General features: G+C 36.4%; 1 protein-coding gene across 9 annotated transcripts in view; it reads left to right on the forward strand.

Annotated features, from left to right (window-relative positions):
* LOC106086373 (tight junction protein ZO-1) overlaps positions 1–27,662 on the forward strand; it is a 445,342-nt gene that overhangs the window by 293,323 nt on the left and 124,357 nt on the right. Inside the window, exon 2 of one of the 9 annotated variants that reach the window (XM_059362658.1) lies at positions 1,948–3,034. The exons of 6 other annotated variants lie outside the window; for them this stretch is intronic. In XM_059362658.1, the coding sequence (XP_059218641.1) occupies positions 2,267–3,034 (768 nt within the window). In that variant the 5' untranslated portion in view covers positions 1,948–2,266. Of the gene's footprint in view, positions 1–913; positions 3,035–24,567; positions 24,926–27,662 lie in introns of those variants that run through there. 2 more of the 9 variants (XM_013251026.2, XM_013251027.2) reach the window with 2 other exon arrangements.

Consider the following 27,662-nt stretch of genomic DNA (forward strand, 5'->3'; position numbering starts at 1 on the left):
ATACTCTGCTACGTCCCTGCATCTGAGTTCCTTTAACTCCGGTGTCCACCACTATTAGATTGTCATACTTGGTGCCCATTCTGGGCATGCCTTCCGAAAGGACTCGTTCGGGCATTCCATATCAGGACCCACTGTGGACTGCAGCGTTCGACGTAGGCCCCCTGGGGACCCAAGCCTCAGCATATGTTTCTTGAACCTATCCAACTTAGTCTTTCTCGGATTTCCGTACGGACTCCTCCTTTCTGTCTTATGCTTAACCTGAAAACTCATCCTGAGGTGTTCCGAAAAGGTGCACTGCACCTAAAACCTATTCCCTGACCCGGTCGTAGAATTTTGGGTACTTCCCCTTGTAGTTGGAAACCAAGTTCGTGAGCGAAATGTAACCATGAAGTGACTCACCTCTATTATTCGTTGCCCCTCCAAGTATAAGGGCGTGCCCTTGGCTTCGCTTCATCCTACCAAGACCCAGACCATGTCTTGCGAGGTATTATCTCCATCGAACGGTAGGTACACTAGCTGCAGCCAGCCCATGCCCCCAACTTCTTGGGCAGTTTGAGCCGAACTTCAACTCTCTTTGCAAAGACTTCAGGAGTGACAAGGATTCTAAACCAATCTAAACTAGAAATTGTTCCCATTTCTTTATCAAAAATTAGGTTTTAAAAAATTTTTTTTTTTGCGAAAATTTTTTTAATTTTTTCGATGTTGTGATTTTGGAAAAAACTTTATATAAAGATTATTCAAATAAATGTTATCATAATTTTGTTGGTTATTCCCATTGAAATTTCATTTTATAAAAAAATTATGGTAATTTGGATCAAAAAAAAAAATGTTGTGATTTTTCTCTCTGAGAGTAGTATCATTTCCCATGTTGGCCTAGGTTTGCTTCCTATACCCGTTTTCATACCCGCTTGGCAAAATAATTGTGGGCGTCAATTATCGAAAAGCAAAAACACAAAACAAACTTAACAATGAACAATTAATAAAAACCAAAAATAAAAACAAAGCTAAAGCCAAAGCCAAAGGCACCTAAGTGAGTGACAAAGTTAATGGCGGTGTGGTTTGGTGTATCCAATAACGACGCAAGCCACTATTGGGGTCAATACAAGTATTAACGAAATGTTTATCTCTCGTGCAATACAAACAGTAATTGAATAATTTAACCCAAAAAAGAACAACAAAAGTACTGCAAAATTTCAATTTGAAAAAAAAAACGAAAAACCAAATATGCCCCCAAACCAGCACTAAAGATTAGCAATGACAGATTAAACGTTGAAATTAAACACTGATATGCTGCTTGTGCCACAAGTGCCGCACAACATGTGTTAGATGTCTGTTTTTGTGAGTTGATAGACTAAAGGAAAAAATTTTAAATTAACCAATTGGCCACATTATGCTAAACCATTTCACCAACTGCCTTCCTCCTTCCATCGTCGTTTCAGTTACGTATGGAAAGTATGTCAAAAATGCACTTTTCTTGGTTTTAATCAAAAGTCGAACAATCACAATTTTCAAGAATTTACCTTGGTGAGACATCGTGTACTACACTGGCTGACGGAAGGTTCTTTAGCCTCAAACAAAAACAAAATGCATTCAATTCACATGTTGTTTTTTAATTAACATTTCTTTTTTTTTTGGGTGTAAAATGGTCAAGCACACGACCCACACCCAAGAGCCATCCAACCATCATCACACACATATCGTGCAGTGCCGCCCGCCTAGAGCCCGACTACCAGTTGCTGATGGGTCATTCAGCCACGCTTTGGAGGGGCGTCTCTAATTGGATTAAGAACTTTGTGCGGCTGTAATGTGTGTCTGTTTGCAATTGATATGTTCTGTTTTGATGTGCGCAACAACAAGCACGGGCGGGAAATTTTGTGAAAATCAATCGCGATTGAAAGTTTAAACGAAAAACAACGAAAAAATTTCTATTTATTTTCGACGCAACAGAAACATATTGGAAAAATATATATAAAATAAAAGTTAAAACGAATTATTAAACAAACAAAAAATACAACAACAACACTAAAATAAAAAAAAAAAAATAATATAAACGAAATACATACAAAAAAAAATAAGAAAAATAAAGTGGCAAGTTTTTTTGAAAGGAATTTGCTAAATACCAAAGCATACTTCTAGGCTTTGTTAAAAAAGACCCACCCAACAACTAACAAAGTCACCTCTGCCATATATTCACCTCTATAGTGTGTTCTTAAACCTTTACAACTTCAACACACCTCTGCAACACTTTTCATAATTTGTGCTTACCATGAAAATAACAAAGTATACTTCAAGGCGCAATAGTATAAAGAAACGTAAGAACGCCATGCCTCGAAATTCCACTATGCATCCTGTCAACCCCAAAGCTCCCTTCTATCCCCTGCTCAAACATCGACCCACTGCTTTCATACGCAATGGCATTATTGGTGGCGGTGAGGGACCTGGAGCCAATGGCCTTTATCAGGTAGATGATCGCATTTACACCACCACCAAAATGTTTATACGCGATGGCTACATGTATCCCCGCCAAGCTGGCCAAACTATGGATCCACGCTTTCCTTATGAGCTGCACGAGTTTCCCGATGAGACGGGTGCCACAGGTCTTCAGCTGGTGGCCACCCCCAAAGTTCACATATCTGGCGAGTACTTGAATCAAAGCAATGGCAGTGGTGCTGCCACTGATTATCCCGCTATGCGCTTTGGCGGTCATGGCCCAAATTCATCGCTAACTCGTCGTGATGCTCGTAAGGCAGCGGCTGAGATTAACTTGGCCAATGAAGTCTATTGGCTGCAAAAGCAACGTGTACGTTCGCGTAGCAATAGTTTGGGTCAGCGTGTTTTAAATTGTGCCGGAGGAGCTGTCGCACCCAGTGTGGATAGTTGTGAGGCAATAACGACAGCATCCTCAACGACCTTAGATCGTAATTACATACGCAATGTGGATGATCTTTTGCTATCGCTAAAGCAACGAGAACAAATGCAGTTACCACCAAGTGAAAGTGGTTATTCGACAGCATCAACGCGACGTCGGAAAAAGGTAAGAAATAAAAGAACAAAAACATATGAAGGACAACCTATAAAAGTAACCAACTAAGCCTAAGACATCGCAAACAATATCGCTTAGGCAAAAGTATAGTGCTTATTTAACGATTTTATCGATATGCTAGGAGATCCTGTTAAGCCAAGACTCATTGGAAACATCTGTTGATAACAATAGGAGAAAAAAATTGGTGCCAAGGGAATATTTTCTGAAAATTTTGCATTAAGAGAAAATTTTGTTATAATTTTGTCTTTTGAGAAAATTTCATGGAAATATTAAAAAAATTTGGTCAAGAAGCAATTTGCTTAACGAAATTTTCCATAAAATGATGTCTTTAGAGAAAGTTTGCTTAAATGTTGCCTGTAGAGAAAATAGGCTTAAAATTTTGTTTTTAAAGAAAATTTCTTGAAAATTTTATTTTTAGAAAAAATTTTTTAAAAATATTCTTAAAATTTTGACTTTTATATAAATTTTGTCCAAAATATACAGTGGTCTACCTTAAGGAATTTTCCAAAAATATCCATTGCAAAAAATGAATATTTTAGAAGAACAGATTGCTACTACAGCTCATAGGTTTCGATTAACCAATCAGTCAGTACGTTATGCAAACTTTTATATTCCTCATACACAATAAAGCTTTTCTATTAAAAGCAGTCGTACGCACCAACGGTCTCGAGAAAATGAAAAAAAAATCTTTCTATAGAGATAAAAATGTCATACATTTTGCTTTAGAGCAAATTTCAAAATAATTTTGTCTTTTGCGAAACTGTTATTCAAATTTTGTCTTTATAGAAAATTTTACAAAATTTTTTTCTTCAGAGAAAATTTTATGGAAATTGGGTCTTTAGAGAATATTTCATGGAAATTCGGTTTTAAGAAAATATTATAGAAAAGTTTTGTCTTAAGAGAAAATTTCAGGAATTTTTGACTTATAAAAAAATTTCATGCAATTTTTGCCCTTATAGACAATTTTAAAGAAATTTTGTCTTAAGAAAAAATTGTATAGAAATTTTGTCTTAAGAAAAAATTTAATAGAAATTTTGTCTTTAGAGAAAATTCCATGGACATTTTGTCTTTAGAGAAAATTTGATGGAAGTTTTGTCTTTAGAGAAAATTTCATAGAAATTTTAGACATTTTGTCTTTAGAGAAAGTTTCACGGACATTTTGTCTTTAGAAAAGATTTAAATCCCACTTGCAGCCATTGGTGCGTATGATTAATTTTAATACAATACCCTTAGTGCGTATAGTGAATTTCATATTCGTAATACGTCTTGATCGATTAGTGAGCTGTTTAAATTGCTATGAAATTTTGCCTGTAGAGAAAAATTCAAACAGCTTACCACTCGACCAATGAGTATTGTCGAATTTTATCATCACCATGAGCACTATGGGTCTCGCATTAAAATTGGTCATACGCACCAAAACCCCAAACGATAATATTACGTATACGCTGAAACGGTTAATTTTGGTGAAATTGATTTTAAGTGAAATTTTTCTGGAAATTTTGCATTTAGAGAAAATTTCGTCGAGGCGGTGACAACCTGATCGCCAGTGTAGCTCTAAAGAACGTATTTCTGAATTCAAACTTCTCCCCCACAATTGCAGTTTTATCAAAAGTAGTTCAAAGGTTACCGTTTTTGGGTTCCCTGCTACAGAGATACCTCAGACGAGTTTGTGAGACAGGATATGCCTCTAGCAAGCCGATTCTTCAAAGCAAGCTGATTCTTTAATAAAAGAACTGACGGACAACAGAAGACACATGGTCACAAATTAGCGACTCTCCACTCGAATTTAACTTTAAAAGTTCTAGGTATAGATTTGCAGCTGTTGGCTGTAGAAGTCTGACGGCACAGAGGGAGACGGTTAAAGAGACGTTTGTCTTTTGAATTCATCGGAAGGCCTTCCTTTTCTATGGACACTACTTCACTACTTCTATGGACACTACTTCCATAAGCTTCCGTCTTTCCAGCTTTTGTAATTGCATAAAGAGTGAGGGTCTGTTCTCTAGAACTTTTTTTAAACTTTTGTTTTTGTAGAAAAAATTTTGAAAATTTTTAAAAATTTAAAATTTTTTAACTTTTCTATGTAAATAAATTAAATCGAAATTTTGTTTTTTTATTGCAGAAATTAGTTTTATAACAAAAATTTTCATTTTTTTTTCGTTTGTTGCTACTTTCCTTTTTTCCATAGAAAATTTTTTAAAGTTTTATTTCTTTGTAAAATAATATTTAATTTTTTTATAAAATATTTTTTCAAAATTTGATTTTTATATGAAGTGGCTGGCCCATTGGCCCATTAGCTACACCTTAAAACGACTTTTTGAAAATTGATTTTGCTTTCAGCATTTCTAAGCTAGTGATTGAGATATTCAGGGCTATAGGTCCATTTCAGATCCACACCATTTGATTTGTTTATTGTATGGGTTATCTACTTTCAAAATCATATAACAAAACTACCACATGGAATACATCATTTTCAAAGATACACAGATCTTTCCTGTAGAAAATGTCTTTCATTCTGTCCTGAACGGTATTCATGTTTTTTTTAATATCTCTTTTGATTTTTTTTTTTTTTTAAGTGTTTGGCCCCCAGATACTTGTCCTTTCATGTGTGTACAGTATAGTCTCGGTTGGCCTAGGTGGTTAGTCTCCCCGGCACTTGGACCCAAATGATAATATCTATTGATTACTCCACTGTCAAAGACCTTTTATTTGAATCCTTACATTCACCTTTCAATTAAGTCCCATATTGTCCTGATCGATCTCCTTGTCCCATTGAGGTGTGTAACTTGGGTGGGGCCATTCCTAGGCTCTTTGTGCCAATAAACCAGATTCGTTGTCTACTCCCAAAGACCTTTCATTTGATACCCATTTTGTGACGTTGGACATACATGACCATTTTGGAGGTTTTTGGGGTGGGGAGGCCCCGTAAACACCTTAGATCAAATTATTGTATCAGGTATGTACTCTACTTCCAAATAAAGGGTGACTTTTTAATAGCTATAGGAAAGTTAAAAACACATACAATTCAGAAAAACGCATGAGATTGTTTTGGACAAAAAAAAGTTGGATATCATCTCACGGTAGCGCTCACCATTCACAGTTATGTTACGATTCGCATTATCTTTGAAGAAGTTAGGTCCAATGATGCCACCAGCCCATAAACCGCACCAAACTGTGACCTTTCCTGAATGCATTGGTAGCTCTTGCAATGCTTCTGGCTCATCCTCACTCCAAAATCGACAATTCTGCTTATTTGTGTACACATTAAGCCAATAAATGAGCTTCGTCGCTGAAGAAGAAGAAGCGCGCGATGAACTTTCTTAACAGAGCATGCATTTTGATAATAAAATTCAATAACTTGCAAGCGTTGTTCGTTTGTAAGACGATTCATGGTTGAATTATAGACTAAGCTGAAGATGTTTGACAGTGAAACAAAACACGAAACATGCGCGAGCTGTTTAAACCAGTGTTCCCAAATAGATAGTAGCTAAAAAATAACCCTTTATGTTCCTTCGAAGTCATACTCATATTGTTCCAATCGGTCAATACGACCGAATGGGGGTTTTTTAGGTGTAAGGGGGACCCCCTCCCGCCTCTTTGGATAAAATTCTTATATCAAGTCCGTACTCTATTCTTAAATACCTTTCCTTTGGTACCCATATTATCCCAATCGTTAAATATGTTCGTTTCAGTGGGGTTTACATACATTTATGCCCAGTGGGGGGCATACAAAATTTCGCATAAATCGTTGCAACTATCTCCGAGATCTGGGGTTTTTCAAAATTTGGATTTACGGGGAGGGTCTGTTCCCCTGTTTTCAACTGGGGGTCACGCTCTACCATGTGGGAAAATTTCTTGAAAATCGGTTCATCCGTTTGTTGAGTCAACTACTTTTTTAAAGTTTAATTTTTACTGAAATTTTATTCAAAATTTTATTTCTATAGACAATTTTGTTTCTAAAGCAAATTTTGTTAAAAATTTATTTCTTAGACAATTTTGTCAAAATTTTATTTCTGTTTGTTTCTCTTTCGAGACGAGCTCAATGATCGGAGATGCAAAATGGAAAAGGAAAGCCAAAGATAGCAACACACACCAACCACTATGGGACGCGTTTCGTCTTTGGTGAGAAGACTTTTCAACCATATTAGATGTGATGGCTTCAAGGGCCATCATCTCCGATGATTAAGCTTGCCTCGAAAGAGAAACAAACAAAAATTGTATAATTTAATGATCTTCGCCCTAACAGTCAAAAAACTTTATAAGAGAAAAATGAGGCGGAGCCCGGCCGGGATTCGACCTGGGTACACGAGCCAGCTGCGAGAGCCGTTGCCGTTGTCTTAGCACTCGAAGCCATCAATGCAACTTCCAACAGATGCACAAAATCATGTGTAGTACGAAAGAAGTGTAATTTGTCACAGAAAGAATGTTTGTCATTACTCAAAAATACATCCATTGGGAAAAGTACAGCTAATAGACAGGGTTGTCGAGCGTGGATAATGTGGTAATTGTATCAAAGATGCGTTTTCGCTATTAATACGATTAAAATGCAATATACCAATGCTCGGCCCTTGAAGCCATCACACCTAATATGGTTGAAAAGTCTTCCCTCCAAAGACGAAACGTGTCCCATAGTGGTTGGTGTTTGTTGCTATTTTTGGCTTTCCTTTTCCATTTTGCATCTCCGATCGTTGAGCTCGTCTCGAAAGAGAAACAAACAAAAATTGTAAAATTTAATGTCTTCGTCCTAAAAGTAAAATTTTATTTCTATAGAAAATTTTGTCAAAATTTTATTTCTATAGAAAATTTTGTCGAAATTTTGTTTCTATAGAAAATTTTGTCAAAATTTTCTTTCTATAGAAGTTTTGTTTCTATAGAAAATTTTGTCAAAATTTTATTTCTATAGAAAATTTTGTCAAAATTTCAATTCTATAGAAAATTTTGTCAAAATTTTCTTTCTATAGAAAATTTTATCAAAATTTTGTTTCCATACAAAGTTTTGTCAAAATTTTGTTTCTATAGAAAATTTTGTCAAAGTTTTGTTTCTATAGAGAATTTTGTCAAAATTTTATTTCTATAGAAAATGTTGTCAAAATTTTAATTCTATAGAAAATTTTGTCAAAATTTTGTTTCTATAGAAAATTTTGTCAAAATTTTATTTCTATAGAAAATTTTGTCAAAATTTTATTTCTATAGAAAATTTTGTCAAAATTTTATTTCTATAGAAAATTTTGTCAAAATTTTATTTCTATAGAAAATTTTGTCAAAATTTTATTTCTATAGAAAATTTTGTCAAAATTTTATTTCTATAGAAAATTTTGTCAAAATTTTATTTCTATAGAAAATTTTGTCAAAATTTTATTTCTATAGAAAATTTTGTCAAAATTTTATTTCTATAGAAAATTTTGTCAAAATTTTATTTCTATAGAAAATTTTGTCAAAATTTTATTTCTATAGAAAATTTTGTCAAAATTTTATTTCTATAGAAAATTTTGCCAAATTTTATTTCTATAGAAAATTTTGTCAAAATTTTATTTCTATAGAAAATTTTGTCAAAATTTTATTTCTATAGAAAATTTGTCAAAATTTTATTTCTATAGAAAATTTTGTCAAAATTTTATTTCTATAGAAAATTTTGTCAAAATTTTATTTCTATAGAAAATTTTGTCAAAATTTTATTTCTATAGAAAATTTTGTCAAAACATAGAACATTTTGTCAAAATTTTATTTCTATAGAAAATTTTGTCAAAATTTTATTTCCGTAGAAAATTTTGTCAAAATTTTATTTCCGTAGAAAATTTTGTCAAAATTTTATTTCTGTAGAAAATTTTGTTTCTATAGAAAATTTTGTCGAAATTTTGTTTCTATAGAAAATTTTGTCAAACTTTTATTTTCAGGGCTTCTGTTAACATTTTGAAAACAGCGTTGCGCCACTTGATGACAGTGGTGCATCGTGTTTGGCGTAGCGAAAGCTGCTGTTTAAACATAAGTCGCACAAACATATTCAGTGAGCCATTTAAAAAAAAAATATTTTCCTTCTAACGCTGATATGCTTGCCATCAATCTGCACCTGCCAGTCAGGCTGAAATGAAAAAAGGACAAACTGATATGAATTGAAGATAAAGTTCATAAAAACAAAATATTTGAACAATGGCCATGAACATATGGGTTTGGTTCCAATTTGACTTTGGGAACAAACTTTAAATTCTTTTGTTCATTATAAGAACCAGTGCTGGTGATGACTCAACTTCCGTTCTTAAAAAATGCTGCACCAAAATAAAATCCAGTTCCCATTACACTCTAAGACAAAGGAAAAGGGAAAGGAGTTTTTGTCGCTTGGGTCAAGTAAGGGGAGTGGTAGTAAACAAACACCCCATTTCTTATTCATCTTTAAGACAAAGGTGCCTTCATATAGACTTTGTGTTTGGTAGGTGGAAAGAGTTGGTATTGTATTTGCCTTTGTTTTGGATGAGATTTTTTAGCGCTATATGTCGTGGGCCAAATCTGAAGGTTTGTTCCCTTCAGAGTTTGAGGATGTTTCGTTGGCATTTTAAATAAATTTAATTTACATTTTGTTTTCGCATGCCTTTTTGACATGCAAGAAATGCCATTGACCATACCATGTAAAAAGGAAACCTGACAAAATAGTTTTTGTTGTGTATAGTGTTCTAAGGTAATACGCATTTACGTGCTTAAATATGGGAAAGTTAGCTTATCGTGTTGGTTTGACATTTGATTACATCCGGGCATTAGCTAATCACTGGCGGTAACATGTTAAGCTCTAGCATTGATTTGCTAAGTTACTTGTAGTTCTATAAATTAACTGCATTAACAAAATCCAATTTTCAGCTAATCCTTATTAGTGCGTAATCTTTGCATAGCATAGCAGTCACAATGAAATCCGTCCATTAATTTTTGCTTAAAATACTAAACCAATAAAGAAAATGCGTATTTTGCTTTTCTTTTATCGGCTTCTAGTAATGAAATGGCTAGGTTCGGAAAATTGACTAGTTAAGTTAAAGTTAAAGCCTTCAGAACGATAGCAGTGGATTATTTTGTAAAAGCATTTTTCATTCATTTTTTAAAGATAGAAAATTGTGTGAAAATTTTATTTCTATAGAAAAATTTGTCAACATGTAATTTTTGGAGACAACGAGCAACCCGACCCGCTTCGCTGTGCCTCCTTTTACACAACTTTCTTATCATCTTTTTATGGAAGGACCATAAGTTGTACCCCCAGGTTCCTGTCGTGTATAGATTTTTTTTTTAAATTCTTCATTTTATAGGGTAGGGATGGTACCTCAGACATTTCGCATTTATAAAATTCGTGTTATACTCCCAAATACCTTTCATTTAAGCCCAAAATTGTCATAGTCGATAAATATGTACGGGTTGGAGGGCGTATTGGGGCCGCGGCTGGCACTCCGCAACTTTGCCCTAAAAATAGGTGTCTAATTCGTTCTTTACTCCCAAAAACCTTTCATTTCAGCCACATATAGATATTTTCGGAAAATAAGTTAAGTTAAAGAGGTGCTTCAGGGTTTCCCCACAAACACTTGACCCCAAAACTCTCAAATACCTTCCATTTGAGTCCCATATTGTCAATCCATAACCTATTTAATTTAAAGATGTTAAGCGCCACCTAGATACCTTATCACAAATTTTAATGTAATTTTCCTAATCTACTCCCAAATTGCTTTCATTTCAGTCCCATATAGCCATGATCGGCTAATATGCTCATTCGGGGGGTGGGGAAACCACTCATTACATGGACTTAATTGTTTTTTGCCATATACGTAATCTTCTCTCGAATGCCTTTGATTGGAGTCCCTTATTGACATGAATGTCCAATATGTCTGTTAGAGGAAGTTTTGGGGTTGAGGCGGCCCGCTGAGTACTAAGACCCAAAATTTCAGCCTATAATCGTATTCTACTCTCCAATACCTTTCATTTGATACCCATATTGTTCCGATTGATCAACTTTTGACTTTGGGTGGTGTTTTTGAGGTATGGGGTGGATGCGCCCCCTTCCGATATCGAAAAATTTTATAGCCTATGTTTCCTTAGAGACTTTTTGACTCTATACGGAACAACCAAATAATCGTGGTTGGCTAATACGCCCATTTGGAGGGTTATGGGGGTTGGAGTGTGTGGTTAGTTAACCTATTTGAGGTAGTTTTTTGGGTGGAACTAGAAGCATCTAGTACTTAGACACAAATTCTAAATTCATATTCGTAATCTACTCTCAGGTGCCTCTCATTTGAACCCTATATAGCCATGATCGGCTTATATTCCCATTTGGGAGGAGCTAGAGTGGCTCTGCATTACAGGACCACATTTTCAATGTCATACTCGTAATCTAGTCCCGAATATTTTTCATTTGAGTCCTACATTGACATGTTCGTAAAATATGCCTATTTAGGGCGGTTTTGAGCTTGGGGCGGCCCCCTAGGTTCTTGAACCCAATTTTAAGTGTCATATTCGTACTCTATTCCCATATACGTACCTTCATTTGAGTCTCATATTGTCCCGAGATGTCCACTTTTGATTTTATGCAGTGCTTTAGGCACGTTTTGGGGCTCGGGCTGCCCCTTATAGGTTATGTTAGGTTGAAAAGAGGGTGCATATATTAATTCGCCCCATGCCACTATGGACATACCCCTAAGCCAGTAATCGGCTTGTTGTGTACTCTAAAAACTAAAAAGTAACCTCGAAAAAGAAAATCTGTTAGGAATTTCTTAATTGTTTTCCCTGTCACGCTCCTAAGTTGGTTCATGTCTGGTATTGTGTCCCCACCTAAGTACCGTTGTCTGTTAGCCGCAAAAGCCGGGCAATAACATAGGGAATGTTCCAACGTCATCTTCCCCGCATGCCCTACACATGCTATTACTTGCCGCACCGATTTTGCATAAGTGAGCTCGTAGTCCTATGTGCCCTGTTACGATACCAAAAGCTATACTGACCTCCTTCTTAGTTCCTTTCAGTAATAGCCTCGTCCTCTCACGATACGGATCACCCCATAGGATTTTCGCCGTCCTACCGACTGTTTCGCTGTCCCACGGTTCGTTTGCCGCCCACGCCTTTAAATCGCACTGCGTCGACCCGAAAGGCTACGGGTTAAACAAGTTTATCGACGGCCGGTCTCGGGACTTTACTGCCAAATCGTCTGTCCTTTCATTCCCCCTTACTTCGTTATGGCTCGGCACCCAAACGAGGATGGCATAATCCGCAGATTATGCCATCCTCAGAGCAGGATGGGGCGGATCTCTACCGTATTATGGTCAGGCAGTCTAAAACAGATCGCAGTCCCTGGGTTCTCAATGTAGACCACAAGGCCCACTCTCCCCTAGTTTTGATCCATCCGTGTAACATAATCTTCCAGACGAGAATACTTGGGTTCCGTCAATCCAAGACTGTGCCGCTGGTAGCAGTGCCTCGCACTCGACCTAAAATATCGTCGCAGGCATCTGATCGGAAACCTCTTCCAGGTTTTCTATCGTCGCCTCGATTGTACCCTCTTTTCACCTTCACCTCTTTTCACCTTCACCCCTTTTCACCTTCACCTTATCCGCTTCTTCATAACCATGATCAGTATATTATGGTTTCTACCACATAATATTGCTATTTCCGTTAACTGCAGTTAGGAATCTTTTTTGATTTTAGGGCGTTTTTACATTCATTTGTTTTAAAGTTATAGCGGTTCTAAAATTATTTTGTTAAAAATTTTGACCCCTGAAGATATGACAACCTTGCATTGCAATAACATAAAATCATGATTTTAGTTTATACATGTACTAAAAGATATATCATTGCCAAAAAAAGAACATTTTTTTAAGAGGTTTTGTTTTTCAGAGAATGCCACATATACAGAGACATTCTTCACGAAGCACGCAAAGAAAAGTTGTCGCTGTATTATGACTGCAATAAAGTTGAGATAACTATTGGGTTGCCCAAAAAGTAATTGCGGTTTTTTTAGAAGAAAGTAAATGCATTTTTAATAAAACTTAGAATGAACTTTAATCAAATATACTTTTTTTACACTTTTTTTCTAAAGCAAGCTAAAAGTAACAGCTGATAACTGACAGAAGAAAGAATGCAATTACAGAGTCACAAGCTGTGAAAAAATTTGTCAACGCCGACTATATGAAAAATCCGCAATTACTTTTTGGGCAACCCAATATAATATTTTAGTTGAAGGCAAATCTCATACCAAGCTTTTCTGATACACCGAACGTCTATCGGGCTAAAAAAAAAAATTATCATTACATTTCAACATTTTTGTAATTTTTAAACTGTATGGCAATTCCAAAAAAAGAAAGTGTTTCGCCGAGTTTGCTTAAACAAAGCAGATTACAGTTTGCAAGCCAGTCACGTGCCACAATTGTATCTCTACGTTTGCCCCCCTGTGTAAGTCAGCCTGTTTGGCTGCTCGTTTACTGGCTGAAGTCCATCCATTCGTCGGTCGCTTTGTTTGCTTGACTTGTTTGGCTTTTTATTTTATAGTTTGTTTTGGTTTTTTGGCTAAGGTTATTGTAAAATTTTCCACTTAGGCATTATTGATTCACTACATGCCGTTTTTGGCAACAATCTTGGTAAATATATTGTTGACACCAAACGAACCATTGTATGCACTTCTTCTACATGAACATTCGCGCCAAGCTTTGGCTTACAAGAACTTCGCCCCCTCTCTTTGTTTGTCATATAGACAACATTGAGAGGAGATTGTGCCAAACAATCAACATGAAAGTTTAAATGGAATTGAAAGCAACTTAAATTCACTATAATATGATAATTGACATTTGTCTAAGGTTAAACGTGATTTTTATTTCAAATGGAAATGGAATCGTTGAATGTTTTGGGTACAACAATTTCCTATTGGTAGTTGTTGGGGTAGTTAGGTGTTTTATGTTAATGTAGGTTGTGGTTGACAAAACCAGGCAATAATGGTTAAGGGACTGATAACTAAACGAAAATACAAGCTTCCTTTCACCAGGAAATTTGTTAAGAAAAATTTCCATATTTCATAACTTCTGCCTCTCCAATTTGTATACCAAATGCTGTTTATGCACTACCCCAGCTTCTTAATGAAATTCCTTTTACTATAACAATGTAATTTAGTTATGATTAACATTTGCTCAATTTAACTGAGCCTGGGTGTGTTGTAAAATGATTGTGCATATGTTTTATGCATACCAGCTTCACCTCAGTTTTGGTAACTTTCTCATCTAAAGTGTCGTTGTTGGTTTTTTTTCATTCATTTAGTCATATAGACAGACATCCATCTATCATGGCTTTGTTAAAACTGACAAGTTCAGCAAGTTTTGTTTAAAGGCTGTTCCCAAATTGAAAACTTGCATATTTGAATATTTTAAAATATTTTAAGGTTGGGTTGTGTAGTTAGAGGACTGTAATTATTATTCTGATTTTTTTTCTTGTATCTATAGAACTAAGTCAGGAAATTTTTGGGTGAATTTGCTAAATATTTTACATTAGGGTGTAGTGAATTTTTTCAAATAAAAATTTTACAACATTTTTTATATAAATGTTGATCAAATTTTCTATAGAAATGACATTTAGACAAATTTTTCTTAACAATTAAATTGCATGACATTAAAAACAAAATTAAATTAAAAAAAAAAAAAAAACATCTATAAAATCAATTTGTGTTGGGTTGTTTGTATGTTGGCTCGTGTTTGTGAGTTCCGTATAGACTCAAAAACCGATTTTCTTGAAATTTCCACAAATGGTGCAGAATTGTCTTGTGGTGAAAATAGGGCACTTCATGTTTTGATATCTAAAGGCAAGAGCACCTTCCCCTTAAGGCCAAAACAGAATGAGCGCGTTGAGTTTTGTTTTTGAGTGTCGCGTTGGAAAAATGCAACTCTGCACACAAATCCATAAAAAGCAACGCGGTAAAATTAAAAAAAAATTCAACTTTGCGGCTTGAAAGTGAGCGGTATTCAGTGCTGCCACATGTATATAGTATTTTTAGCCGTCAAAGTTAACATTTATTTAACTTTTGCGTGTTGACTTTTTGGCATTTGTAGAGTTTCATTTTACAGCACCACTCTCCTCAACGTGCTCATTCTGTTTTGGCATTTATTTTGAAAAACGCCAGGTCTCATGGTTGTTGCGATTTCACCGAAATTTTCTTTGCAACCACATAGCAGGAATGATAAATATATAGGGATCCACGATGGAGGTCATTGTTGCAGATAAGATAGGACAAAAAAGTAAGAGAGTACTTAGTTCGGACGGGCCGTCTCTTATATACCTTCCACTATGGGTCGCATTTGTAGAGTTCTTTGCGCGGTATCTCTTTTTAGGCAAACAATGAATAATGGATAAGAATTGTTATGATTTTGGAGATATACGAAGTTATAGTCCGATTCGGACCATAAGTGAATTGAATATTGAAGACCTTAGTTAAAGTCTATGGGTAATATTTCAGTCCATTCCAGTCCAGTTGGATAAGAATTGCGGCTTGTAGGTGCACAAGAAGCATAATCGGGAGATCGATTTATTTGGGAGCTGTATCAGGCTATAGATCGGTTAAGACGATGTTGGACATGTATGTTGAAGGTCATAGGAGAAGCCGATGTACAAAATTTCAGTAAAATCGGATAAGAATTGCGCCCTCTGCGCCTTGCGTGGCTCTAGAAGTCAAGATCCAAGATCGGTTTATATGACAGCTATATTAGGTTATGGGCCGATTTGAACCATACTTAGCACAGTTTTTGAAAATCATAAAAAATTAGCTCTAACAAAATTTCAGCCAAATCGGTAATAAATTGCGCCCTCTAATGGCTCAAGAAGTCAATATCCAAGATCGTTTTATATGACAGCTATATCAGATATTCCGCCGATTTGATCCATACTTAGCACAGTAGTTGGAAGTCATAACAAACAACTTTATGCAAAATTTCAGCCAAATCGGATAAGAAATGCGCCCTCTATTATCTCAATAAGTTAGGATCCTAGATCGTTTATATGGCAGCTATATCAGGTTTTTCATCGATTCGAACCATATTTAGCACACTTGTTGAAAGTCATAACAGACCACCTCATGCAAAATTTCAGCCAAATGGGATGAGAACTGCGCCCTCAATTGGCTCAAGAACTAAAGATCCAAGATCGGTTTATATGGCAGCTATATCAGGTTATAAACCGATTTAAACCATAGCTCAGTCGTTGGAAATGATACCAAAACAATTCATGCAAAATTTCAGCCAAATCGGATGAGAATTGCGCCCTCTAGATGCTCAAGAAGTCAAGACCCAAGATCGGTTTATATGGCAGTAATATCAAAACATGGACCGACTTGGCCCACTTACAATCCCAACTGACCTACACTAATAAGATATATTTATGCAAAATTTCAAGCGTCTACCTTTACTCCTTCGAAAGTTAGCGTGCTTTCGACAGACAGACGGACGGAGATGGCTAGATCGCCTAAAAATGTCATGACGATCAAGAATATATATACATTATGGGGTCTTAGAAGCATATTTCGGGGTGTTACAAACGGAATGATGAAATTAGTATACCCCATCCTATGGTGGAGGGTATAAAAATGCACTTTATAGGACCCACCCCCGTTTTTAATTTTTTTGCAAAAACCAGCAACCCCTAGAGGCGATATGGGTATCAAATGAAAGGGATTAGAGAGTAGATTACGCAAATGCATTCCTAAAAATTGGACCCGTCAAGAATATACTTGGTCTTGCGAATTTTTAACCCCCCTCAACGTAGCCAATATGGGTATCAAACGAGAGGTATTCACGAGTAGATTACCAATATGCAAAAACAGACCGAAATTTCGACCCGGAAGGACCTACGGTGTCTTGAGAATTTTTAACCCCCACATAAACCCTAGGAAAGATGGGTTTCAAATGAAAGGAATGGAGGAGTAGATTATGAATACGCAAAAAAAACAATTTATACTCCAGGAGGACTCTAAAGTAACAAAAGTTTTTTTTTGGTCCCAAGAGGGGCCCGTTCAGACAGGGCGTGATGCGATTTATTTTGTACATTTTCGTACTTAAATGTTCGAATTTCAAACTATTTTGTCTTACCCCGGGCCTATCTTCGTCAACCAAAATGGTAACACATTTGATTACTTGATTTGGGCCAATCAGTTAGACACTCAGCTCCTGTATATGTGTAGATAAAAGAAAGTTTGTCTTAAAACCCAGAAACCTAGAAATTATTATTTTTTTATTACTTGTAAATTTCGAAAAAGGTATCAAACTGCTCGCGGCACTTCAGGGCTATAATAAGTATCAAAAAAAGTACCAAAATATCGAGATTATCATCCTTGCCATATGGTAATCAATTTTGAGATGGGGTGCCTAGGGGAACCGGCTTTTTGCAAAGCCCATCAAATGGTATATAAACCAATTACGAAAATATGGTACTCATATCCAAGGTATCTGAGAGTAGAAAACTGATCTGATATCCAAATGTGGGGCTAAGTGTTTGGAGGGCCGTTCCATCCCAAAATACCCCCTATCACAATATGCGACTCAAATAAAAAGTCTTTGGAAGTAGAGCACGAAATTGGCATCCAATTTCGCGACCAAGCTTCTGGGTGATAAAATAAAATGTTAACAAAATTTTATATAAAAATTAAATTTAGACATAATTTTCTTTAAAAATAAATTTTTTCAAATTTTCTATAAAAATATAATTAAAATATAATTTTACCAATAACAATAAATTTGACAACAAAAAATTTACAAAATTTTCAATAAAAAAAATTGACAAAATTTTCTATAAAATAAAATTTTGACAAAATTTTCTATAAAAATAAAATTTTGACAAAATTTTCTATAAAAATAAAATTTTGACAAAATTTTCTATAAAAATAAAATTTTGACAAAATATTTTATAAAACTAAATGTTTTATAAAATTGAGATTCCATTGCAGCATATTGTCTGGCTTTAGACCATTGTTTAATTTTTCCTGTTCAAGGAGTAGCATAGCAAAAAAACATTTAAAAGTCAGCAAAAAGTGTGTTGTTGCATTTGACTGGTTTTCATTTTCGACCAAGAAAAATCATCAGCAGGAGATGTCAAATGGATCATTGCGCTTATGAATCAAGTCGTCTTAAAGAGCCCTGTTCAAATTCAGATGCGTGCCTTACAACTTACTCTAGTTGGAAAGGTTGTAAAGCACCATGATCCATTTGACATCTCCTGCTGATGATTTTTCTTGGTCGAAGATGAAATCGCGATACGGGAAACCAGTTAAGTGCTTCTAGCAACAACACACTCTTTGTTGACTTTTAAATGTTTTTTGCTATACTATTCTTTGAATCGAAAGCATTAAACAATGGTCTAAAGCTAATATCCTGCAATGGAATCTCAACAAAATGTGTACTGGCAAAATTTTCTCTAGAAAATGAATTAAATATTAATAAAATTTTCTATAGAAATACAATTTTGGAAAAATTTCCAAGGAAATAAAATAATTACAAAAATATTCTATAGAAATAAATTTTGTACAAAATTTTCAATGGAATAAAAATATTTTAAAAATTATCTACAATATTTAATTTTTTAATTATAATTTTCTAAAATTTTTACTAAATTTGAAAATTTGAAAAAAGTTTAAAAAATTTCTAGGTGAATGAAATGTTGCAAGTTTTAATTGTTATCGAATTTTTGTGTTTAAATCTTTCTGGTGTTATTCGCATTGTCACCCAAGTAGTTTTTCAGAACTTCAAAGTAGACACAAAGCTGTAGGTGGCTCAAAAAGAGTGCTGAAAATCCATAAAAAAATATATAAAATTCCTTAGGTTCCTGACTTGAGTCTAAATTACCACTTCATCATTGAAATGACGATATTTTGTTTCAAGATTCACCACCATGCATCTTCAATTGCATTGTTGTACTCATACAACAGTAAAGAAACGTGCGAGTGTTGGCTAGCTGACTGGTCGTTGCATTGCATTGCGTTACTCATATTTCGAAGCTTAGGAAAAAAATTAAAACAAATTCATTTTCTTTCCTCCAGCGCCACACTCATAGATACTTAAAATTGCAACTCTTCCATGTGACCATTTGCCTAAGAGATAATCTTGAAAAACCCTACCTACCTATTTATCCAACGGCAATTGGTACTAGCAATGTGCATCGAAATGCAATGACGAACCATAGCAAGGCGCAGTTGTGAACGCATACAAAGCGCAAGCAGCAGAGCCCCAGAAGTCCAATTCAACACGTACTTCGTAATGCTGGGCATTACACGAATGCACAAAAGTCTATACACACACTCACACTCTATTCATATAAACACAAATGTTTTCGAAAATGCATGGCAATAAACGGACAAACGACTCGACAACCGATCTGAACTCCTGGTGTTGCATACAAAACAAACACATATTTCAAAGTTTATACAAAAAGAGTCAAAGAGAATGGAAGAATGCATGGTGTGTTGAGACGAGTTAGAGAGGGAAGTAGAGTATACAACCTCACCACACTTGTATAGTTTATTATGTAGTTTTGTAGCCACAAGGTAAAATAAACCCACCTCCATAAAACAACTCTTGCTCACCAATGCTTGCTTTGTGACTTTGGAGACTTAGAGGTGTAGAATTTCTTGGTGGTAGTGGTGGTTTTGGTATTGACGCCGTTGTTTGTTTTGCGCTATGGCCCTTGTACTTTGCATGTTGCTAAGCCTCTGTTTTGTTGCTGCGCTGCCTGAACGCTGCAGTCATACACATAAAGTTGTTTGTCAACATTTTTGTCGTTTTTATTTTGTCCAGTAAGCATTTATTACCTCCAACGTTTTTGAGCGGGTTGTCTTGTTGCTAAATAATGTTGGTTTATGGTAGAATTTTAAATTTTGGTTATTTTTAAGCGAAGGTAGCAGGCAAGTGGTGGGGTAAAAGCATTATCTTTTTGATTATGGGCCAAGTAAAAATGGCTGGGATGGGCAGCACTGAACCTAAAATGCTAACCTCCAAAGATTTTGCAAAAATTGAAAAATTAGCTATTTTCAAGAAATAAATCAAAGAGTCAATGAGTGGGTTCGGGTTATATGGGGCCAAATCTACTTGAGAATTTAAATGGATGGTATGTAGTGTGGTAATTGAGGGCATAAGTGTACTTAACATACCGAATTTTATCCAAATCGGATGAAAACTGAAGCTTCTAGAGCTTCACACCTTCATCAACTTGGGTGTCTGAAGCATTCATGCAATCGTTCACATATGATGTAATATTGAAGCAGCCCCGAGCTGATACTCTAGATAGTTGAAGCTGACAGTGCCGAAGAAATACTTCGGAACTACGACTGGAAACTTGTCCATGTACATTATTCAAGTTTGAGTTCAATGATAAGTAACATTCGTTTTAAAGCCGAGTTCAAATGGTGTGCCGCAGTGCGACACCTCTTTGGGGAAAAATTTTTACATGGCAAAGTACCCCACAAATATCGCCAGGTTTAGGAGGGGATAAACACACATACGACTAGCAAACACACAAGTTATTGGTGATCATACGGTTTAGACTTGGCTGGAGCGCCAAGTTGGCTATGTTATTCAATTATTACGAAAACCATCCTATGGTTTGAACTGATTGAGAGATCGGCTAAGATTCTGCGGCAATATCATGAAAAACAGTCATCGTACTATGCAATTTGCAAAATACATGCTGATGTTTAGCACATAGAAATGTAATTGCAGCTATTTAGAGCAGGAATATCGATCGGGGCGGAATCACTTTGTACACATTGGAAATGTTGAATCCAGCATTGTCTAAAAAACATTTCTAGAATCCAGGAACTTGCATTTCGTCCAGTTTCTGGTTTACATCCATAGTCTCAAACATAATTGTAGAAATTCCAGCGACCCTGCGATGAAACTGGGAGGATTTGGAGATTCATATGACGAATGATTGGTCATCAGTTCACTACGGCTCTACTTTCGTCGTATCATTCGGCAAAAATGCACTTTACAGGGCGCACCTCTGATTTCACTAAAATTTGGTATGTAGACATGGATTGATCCCAGGAACACGAATCAGAAGTATGTTTTTACGAAAAGGCAACTGGGCGTCCTAAACTCGCTCAGAGGAGGGTTCGCTAAATCGGTAGTAGGATCCGGCTCATATGGCCCGGTAGCTGAGTAAGGTTAGATTGAAAAGAGGATGCGGATATTAATCAATCCCATACCACTATAGGCATACACCTAAGCCAGTGATCGGCCTGTTCGTCTAAATACTTAAAAAAATAACCACGAACAAGAAAATCTAAGTCTCCGCCTAAGATTTTCGTGGTCTTACCGATCGTTTTACTGTTCCACAGTGCTACATACGCGTTCGTCAGCCACGCCATTAACTCGAAATGCGTCGTTCCGAAAGTCATCGGAATCACCATATTTAATGCCAGAAGTCCTCTGGCCTTTATGGTTAAATAGCCTGCCCTTTCGTTCCCCTTTACTCAGCTATAGCCCGTCACCCAAACGATGCGAATTGTACCTTCCTCAGTGAAGGTGTTATTCTCCTTTCTATACTCCACGACTGTTCTGGCCTTACTGTCATGTTTGCTATAACACTGATATCCAGTTTACTATCCGTAATTATGTTCATACTTGACGTTCTCCCTTTAATACCATCCGTAATTATGTTCATACTTGACGTTCTCTCTTTAATACCATACCAGCTCACGCATTCTGTGATCGCCCCAATCTACGCCTGCAGGACCGTGCTGGTTAGGTAGTTGGTTCTCCGTGCCTGCGTCCTTAATGTAGACTCCCAGACCCATTATGTCCCTTAGTTTGGAGACATCCGTGTAGTATGAACTACCAGATGGCAATACCAGAGTTACGCCCATCCATGACCTTGCCGCAGGGCCTCACACTCGATCTGAAGCTTCGCCTCAGGTACTCCATACGATATTCAAATTGTTCTGTTGAGGAAACATGGTGCGTCAAATTGGCCCACCTTCGTCTTTCTTGTGAATAGGCAAATTTCAGCCTTCTATTGGTTAGCATTAAGACCCCTAAGTCAAGCCCAGTCGTATGCCAACTCCAAGAACTTTTCGCCTATTCTGCATAACATAACAGCATAGCTGACGGTCCGTAATAGGTTATTTTGGTTGGTTTTTGTAGACACATTTTCCACATTTTCAAGCGGGGGTAGCAATCCTTGTCAAGCTTCTATAGATGAGCAAGTTTTTTCAGTTCCAAAGTACCCATCGCCACGGGAAAATGATGGGTATATTTATTTAAATGTGCCAATAAATCGCCTTACCATATCGAGCATTGAGTTTGCCCCTGTTCCTTAGTGTAATGTTCATGGGCAAAATTTGCATTTGCACATCGAGCATCATAGGCACTCAGTATTTCAGCAAGAGCCAGTGTCGCCCGGTTTCTCACTTAGACACTGAGCTCGTTACCGCTGATTGTCCGTAGCTGCAATTGCAGCTACTCTATACGGAGAATTCCTCCATACGCAACTTGTGGACGCGCCCGGTAGCTTCCACTTAAGCATCTCTTGATAACAGCAAACACCACACAAATCGGAGCTCCGTATGGACCCGTACGGTTCTGATAGTCATCCAAAGTGCCTGGATCTATCATAGCAGTGGCTTTAAAATGCTCCATTTGACGTGCCTTGTCATGGGACCGACAATTTATGCACCTATTACTTAGCATAAGGTTTATCCAGTCTCTAAAGACCCGGTCCACCCGGTACTGGTGTGAGAATTGAATCGCACCGCCAATGTTGCATCTTGACATCAATAGATTCTCCTATTTTGTGCAAAACCTCGTGCAATGCCCTCACCACCGATTTCCCTTTCACCTAAGCAAGCTCTGCATGTATCTGAGCAATTCACTGGATGTCCTACTAAGTAGTAGCTAAATTAGTTGCTACCTTGGCTATAGTTTCAACAGCTATAAATTTGAATCAGACAGCACTCATTGATATGTGAGAAGCTTACCCCTGTTCCATAACATGCATTTGCACTTATTTTCCCTACTTTTACTACACTTGTTGCACAAACCTCGTAAATTTTGCGCTACCTTAGGCCTTTGACAGGTAGAGTCAGTCATACAAAAGACAATATGCTGCTGCTGCCTATGTTTCTTCTACCTGTATAAATGTGAACACCACTGCCATAGAGAAGAGGTGAGTCAGTGAGATTATGTGCATGCATAGTGTCTTTATAGATGTCCGTCCAGCCGTCCGTCGTGCAAGGCTTTGTACGAGTGTTTGTTTTGGTGGGTTTTATGTTGTAGCCTTTGAGTGGATTTGTAAGCGGTTTTGTTATGTTGGCTTGCTGTTGCTGGTGCGGTGCGCTTATGAGCCAAAGTCTGTTGCTTTGCTTTTGGTTTCTGGCTAAAACAAAAAAAGACAAGCAACACAACAAAAAAATCTCCGACTCAAAATAAAATCTTATGCGCGTCCATTTCAAAAGCATAAGAGATTTCGTGGCGAGTGGACAAGATTTACGGACCAAAACAGAGAACATAAGAAAACTTTTCTTATTAGTGTTGTTGTTGTTGTAAAGAGATATATATCGTTGTAGTTGTTGTTAGTGGTGCTGTTATTAATCTGTTACCATAACCAACCAGCATACGAAGCAGCCGACATTTCAAAGCCAACATTGGAATCTGTACTTTTCTGTAGAGCCCTGGCTGGCTGTTGGCATTCATTGTAATGTGATTTTAGTGTTTCAATCCGAGTTTAAAAGTCAGATATTCAAAACGTTATGTTTGCGCGTTCGTTGTGGTCATAGTCGCTCGTTTATCCGTACGTGTGTTGCCCCCTCATTATTAATTTAACAACAACCCACAGCAACAGCCGCAAGAGCTGCAAAGAGAAAAACAAAACAAAAAAATAACAAATATCGCGTGTGCCATTTGTTTATAAGCCCCCCAAACATAAATATTAAATAGTGGTGCAAAGCCAAACGGGCAAGCAAGCAAGCCAAAAACCCAAACGACAAATGAGAAGCAAAGCAAAGTGGGATGAATAATAAATTTATAACAATTTTAGAGTTAAGCGTGCCTTCCAGTCATTAAAGTCTAGTTTAGTGTTTATTTCAAACAAAAACAACAAAAATTCTTTGTAACATAATAAAAAATAACTCATAAATATGCAAAAAATGGAATGTTAAAAATATACATATACTAAGAATTCCACAAGAAATGAAACAAAACACATTATAAATTTCAAATATTTATCAAAATCCTCCAAAAAAATCTAAAGGCAGTAGAAAAATTATTCACACCATTGCTAGCATAAAGAATGTGTATCACAACTATCCCTACAAGCGGGTAAAGTGTGGTGAGGTGAAGTTGTGAGGTCCAGTTAAAGCAACATTCGGCATCTCGGCATTTTTGTGTGTGTATTTATTATTATTGTGTATTTGCCCTCATACGTTTGTTTGATGATACCTGTTTCAAAACTCCAAAACCTGTTGATCATGGTTTTTTTGCACGGTGTGTAACAAAACTCACCACTCTTATGTTGACTTAAAAATATCCTCATTTCGAAATACTCAACACTAAGCATTCAAAAAGCAAAAACAAACGCGCGCGGCTTATGTTGTGTAAATATCAGATTTCACCTTATCCTTTCTTAAAGAAATCCTCATTAACAAAGAGTGTGAGAGAGGGAGAGAAGAAAGAGAACATTTTGGAATTCTCTCAGCCGTATGACATAAAAACTGTCATCTACAGAGTATTTGGTTCTCACATCATGTTGTTTATATCCCATGATCTTAATGCTGTCACAATTGGATTACATCTCGCTTTTGCCTACAAATAAATGCCATTCATTGTCATTGCTTAACATAAAATGGATATAGCTGGCCCAACTGCGGGAAATCAGATTTCATTGCCTAATAATCACTATCGTCATGATTCACAACAGGTAATTGTATAAAATAATAAAAAAGAAGGAAAATTAGCATGTATTGGTCAAGTAATTGAAATGAAATGTAATTTTAACAAACATAAAGGGTCGTTAACACTTAGAGATTGAAAAGGAAAATGTATGAATGAATTGCGAGTTTGAAACCAAAGGAAATATTGACAATGTTGATACGATTCAATTTTGAAACACAAACAATTTATTGCAAGTAAAACTAATTAATTTAGAGCATGAAGGAGGATGAACAAATAGAAGATATGTCTATCATCGCACAATAGGAAGAATTTAAATAAAATAGCGAGAAAACTGTCCGGTTGGATTTGGACCATACTCGGTATAGATGTGAGGGGTCTTAGCTTAATTTGCTGTACCAAATTTTAGCCAATTTGGGTAATAATTAAGATCTGGACATAGACATTCATTTGGAAGATGGGCCTTTATAGGGCTATAGCACGATATAGCCCATTTGGGAACTTAACCAGCCTATCAGTGTTGCCAGTATTTTTCCGACCCTTGTCCCCAAATTTTTCATATAAAAATTTAATTGAAAATGAAATTGTTTTTAATCAAAAAATTAATTGACTCAACCATTTTTTAATTAAATATGATTTTTTTTCAACTGCAGTCGTGATTGAAATTCTGGCCATTTTCAATTAAAAAATTAATTACTTAGTTAATGTTTGAAAATTTTTTTTCAACCACAATCGTCATTGAAAATTTTGTAATTTTTCATTAAAAATTAATTGATTTAATCATTTTTTAATCGAATCCTAAAAATTTTCATATATGATACATTCAGGGGGTTCGTTAGGCGGTGAGACATATTTGTATATTAGTGGAGTACTATATTGACCCGGTCGACCTTACTGTCCGGTTGGTAGTTGTTTTAGGTTGGGGCGGTCCCCTAGACACTCCTATTTTCAAAAACTGTACATTTGAGTCACATATTATCTCAATTGAGCTACATGGCCTGATGGAGGGTTTCTTGTGATTGAGTGGATCCGCTGTTACTTATTTCTAATACAATATCAAATGTGTATTACATTCCCAAAGATTGTTAATTTGAGTCGTGTATTGTCCCTCTACATCTATTAGTATATTTGGTTTGTTTGTGACTTTTTGAATTTTGGCTACCAATTTTGGTTATCAGATTCGTTTTCTGCAACCTAATGCCAGTAATTTGGAAACATATTGTCCCAATCGATCCACTTCTGCATGATGATTTTTGGTGTGGGGTGTTCCCCAATATTAATATATGATTCGTATTCTACTTTTATGGACCATTCATGGACCCGATCGGTCAACATTTCCCGCAGGAGACTGTTTTTGGTGGTGTTTGGACCTCCAATTCAAGTATCTACTTATTCCCCGACATTCATATCATTTTCGCATTCTACTTCCAAATACTTTTCATTTGTATCCATATTGCCACAATCGGTAAAAATGTCCTGTTGGGGGTCTTTTGGAGTTGGGGCGACTTCTCTACACTTGGGGACTAATTGGTGTATCAGATTCGTACTGTACTGTTAAATACTTTTCATTTGATACTCTTATAACTCAATCGGTGAACATGGTGGACCAATATTGTGGTTTTGGGTTTGCATTAGGGGGCATACAAGAATTCACTTAAATCGGTGGAGCCATCTGCGAGATCTGGCACTTTTGAAAGTTAGGGTAAAGGGTAGGCGCATGATGGACCAATACGGCTGCACCACTAAATCCTAAAATGCCTCCATACACTCGTCCTTTCATTTGAATACAATGTCGTCTCAGTCGGCCTACATGACAATTTGGTGTTGTTTTTATTGAGGGGAGGAAGTCGGCTTCCCCTGACTCCCTGTCAAAGACCTTTTATTGGAGTACCTTATTGTTGCGAAGGGCAGGCCATGACGTCAATTCTTGGATCCTTATATATTAATATCAGATTTGTAATCTACTGTCAAAGACATTTCATTTATGTCCGATATTGTACCGAATGCCCTACACGTCCTATTGAGGGGCATTTAGAGGTGAAGCTGTTCCCAGACTCTTTGTCCCAAATATGATTGCCAAATTCGAAGCCATTTTGAGTCGTTGGAGATACATGCCCGTTTTGGGAGGTTTTGGTGTTGGTAAAGCCTCGCTGACACCTTGGACCAAATTATTATATCAGATATGTACTCTTCAACAAATACCTTCCATTTGATACCCATTTTCTTTCAATCGGTGCACATGTCCATTTAGTGGTTTTTTTGGGGGGCCTCTCCCACGTGGGATCAAATTTTTATATCAAGTTCGTTCTCTAGTCTTAAATACTTTTCATTTGATACCCATATTGTTCAAATTGGTAAACATGTCCGTTTGTGTGGGTTTTGGGTCCCCCCAGGTTATTGAACCCCAAAGTTTTATACCAATTTTGTGTTTCTAGTTTACGATAAGGGGCATTACAAATAAGGGGGAGGGTCCGATCTCCTTCGGATATGAAAACATGGAGTATCCTATTTTCACCGGGGGCTAAACTCTACCATTTTAAAATGTCATGAAAATCGTTTCCGCCGTTTTTTACCCACCACCATAGGATAGGGGGTATATCCATCTAGCCATTCCGTTTGCAACACACCGAAATATCCGTTTCCGACCCTACAAAGTACATATAATTCTGATCGTTGTAAAATTCTAAGACGATTTAACGATATCTGTGTGTCTGTCCCTCAGTTGTAATTACTCTACAGTCTTTAAAAATTGAGATATTGAGTCG

Source organism: Stomoxys calcitrans, chromosome 2 (assembly GCF_963082655.1).
Source record: "Stomoxys calcitrans chromosome 2, idStoCalc2.1, whole genome shotgun sequence".
Taxonomy (NCBI): Eukaryota; Metazoa; Arthropoda; class Insecta; order Diptera; family Muscidae; genus Stomoxys; species Stomoxys calcitrans.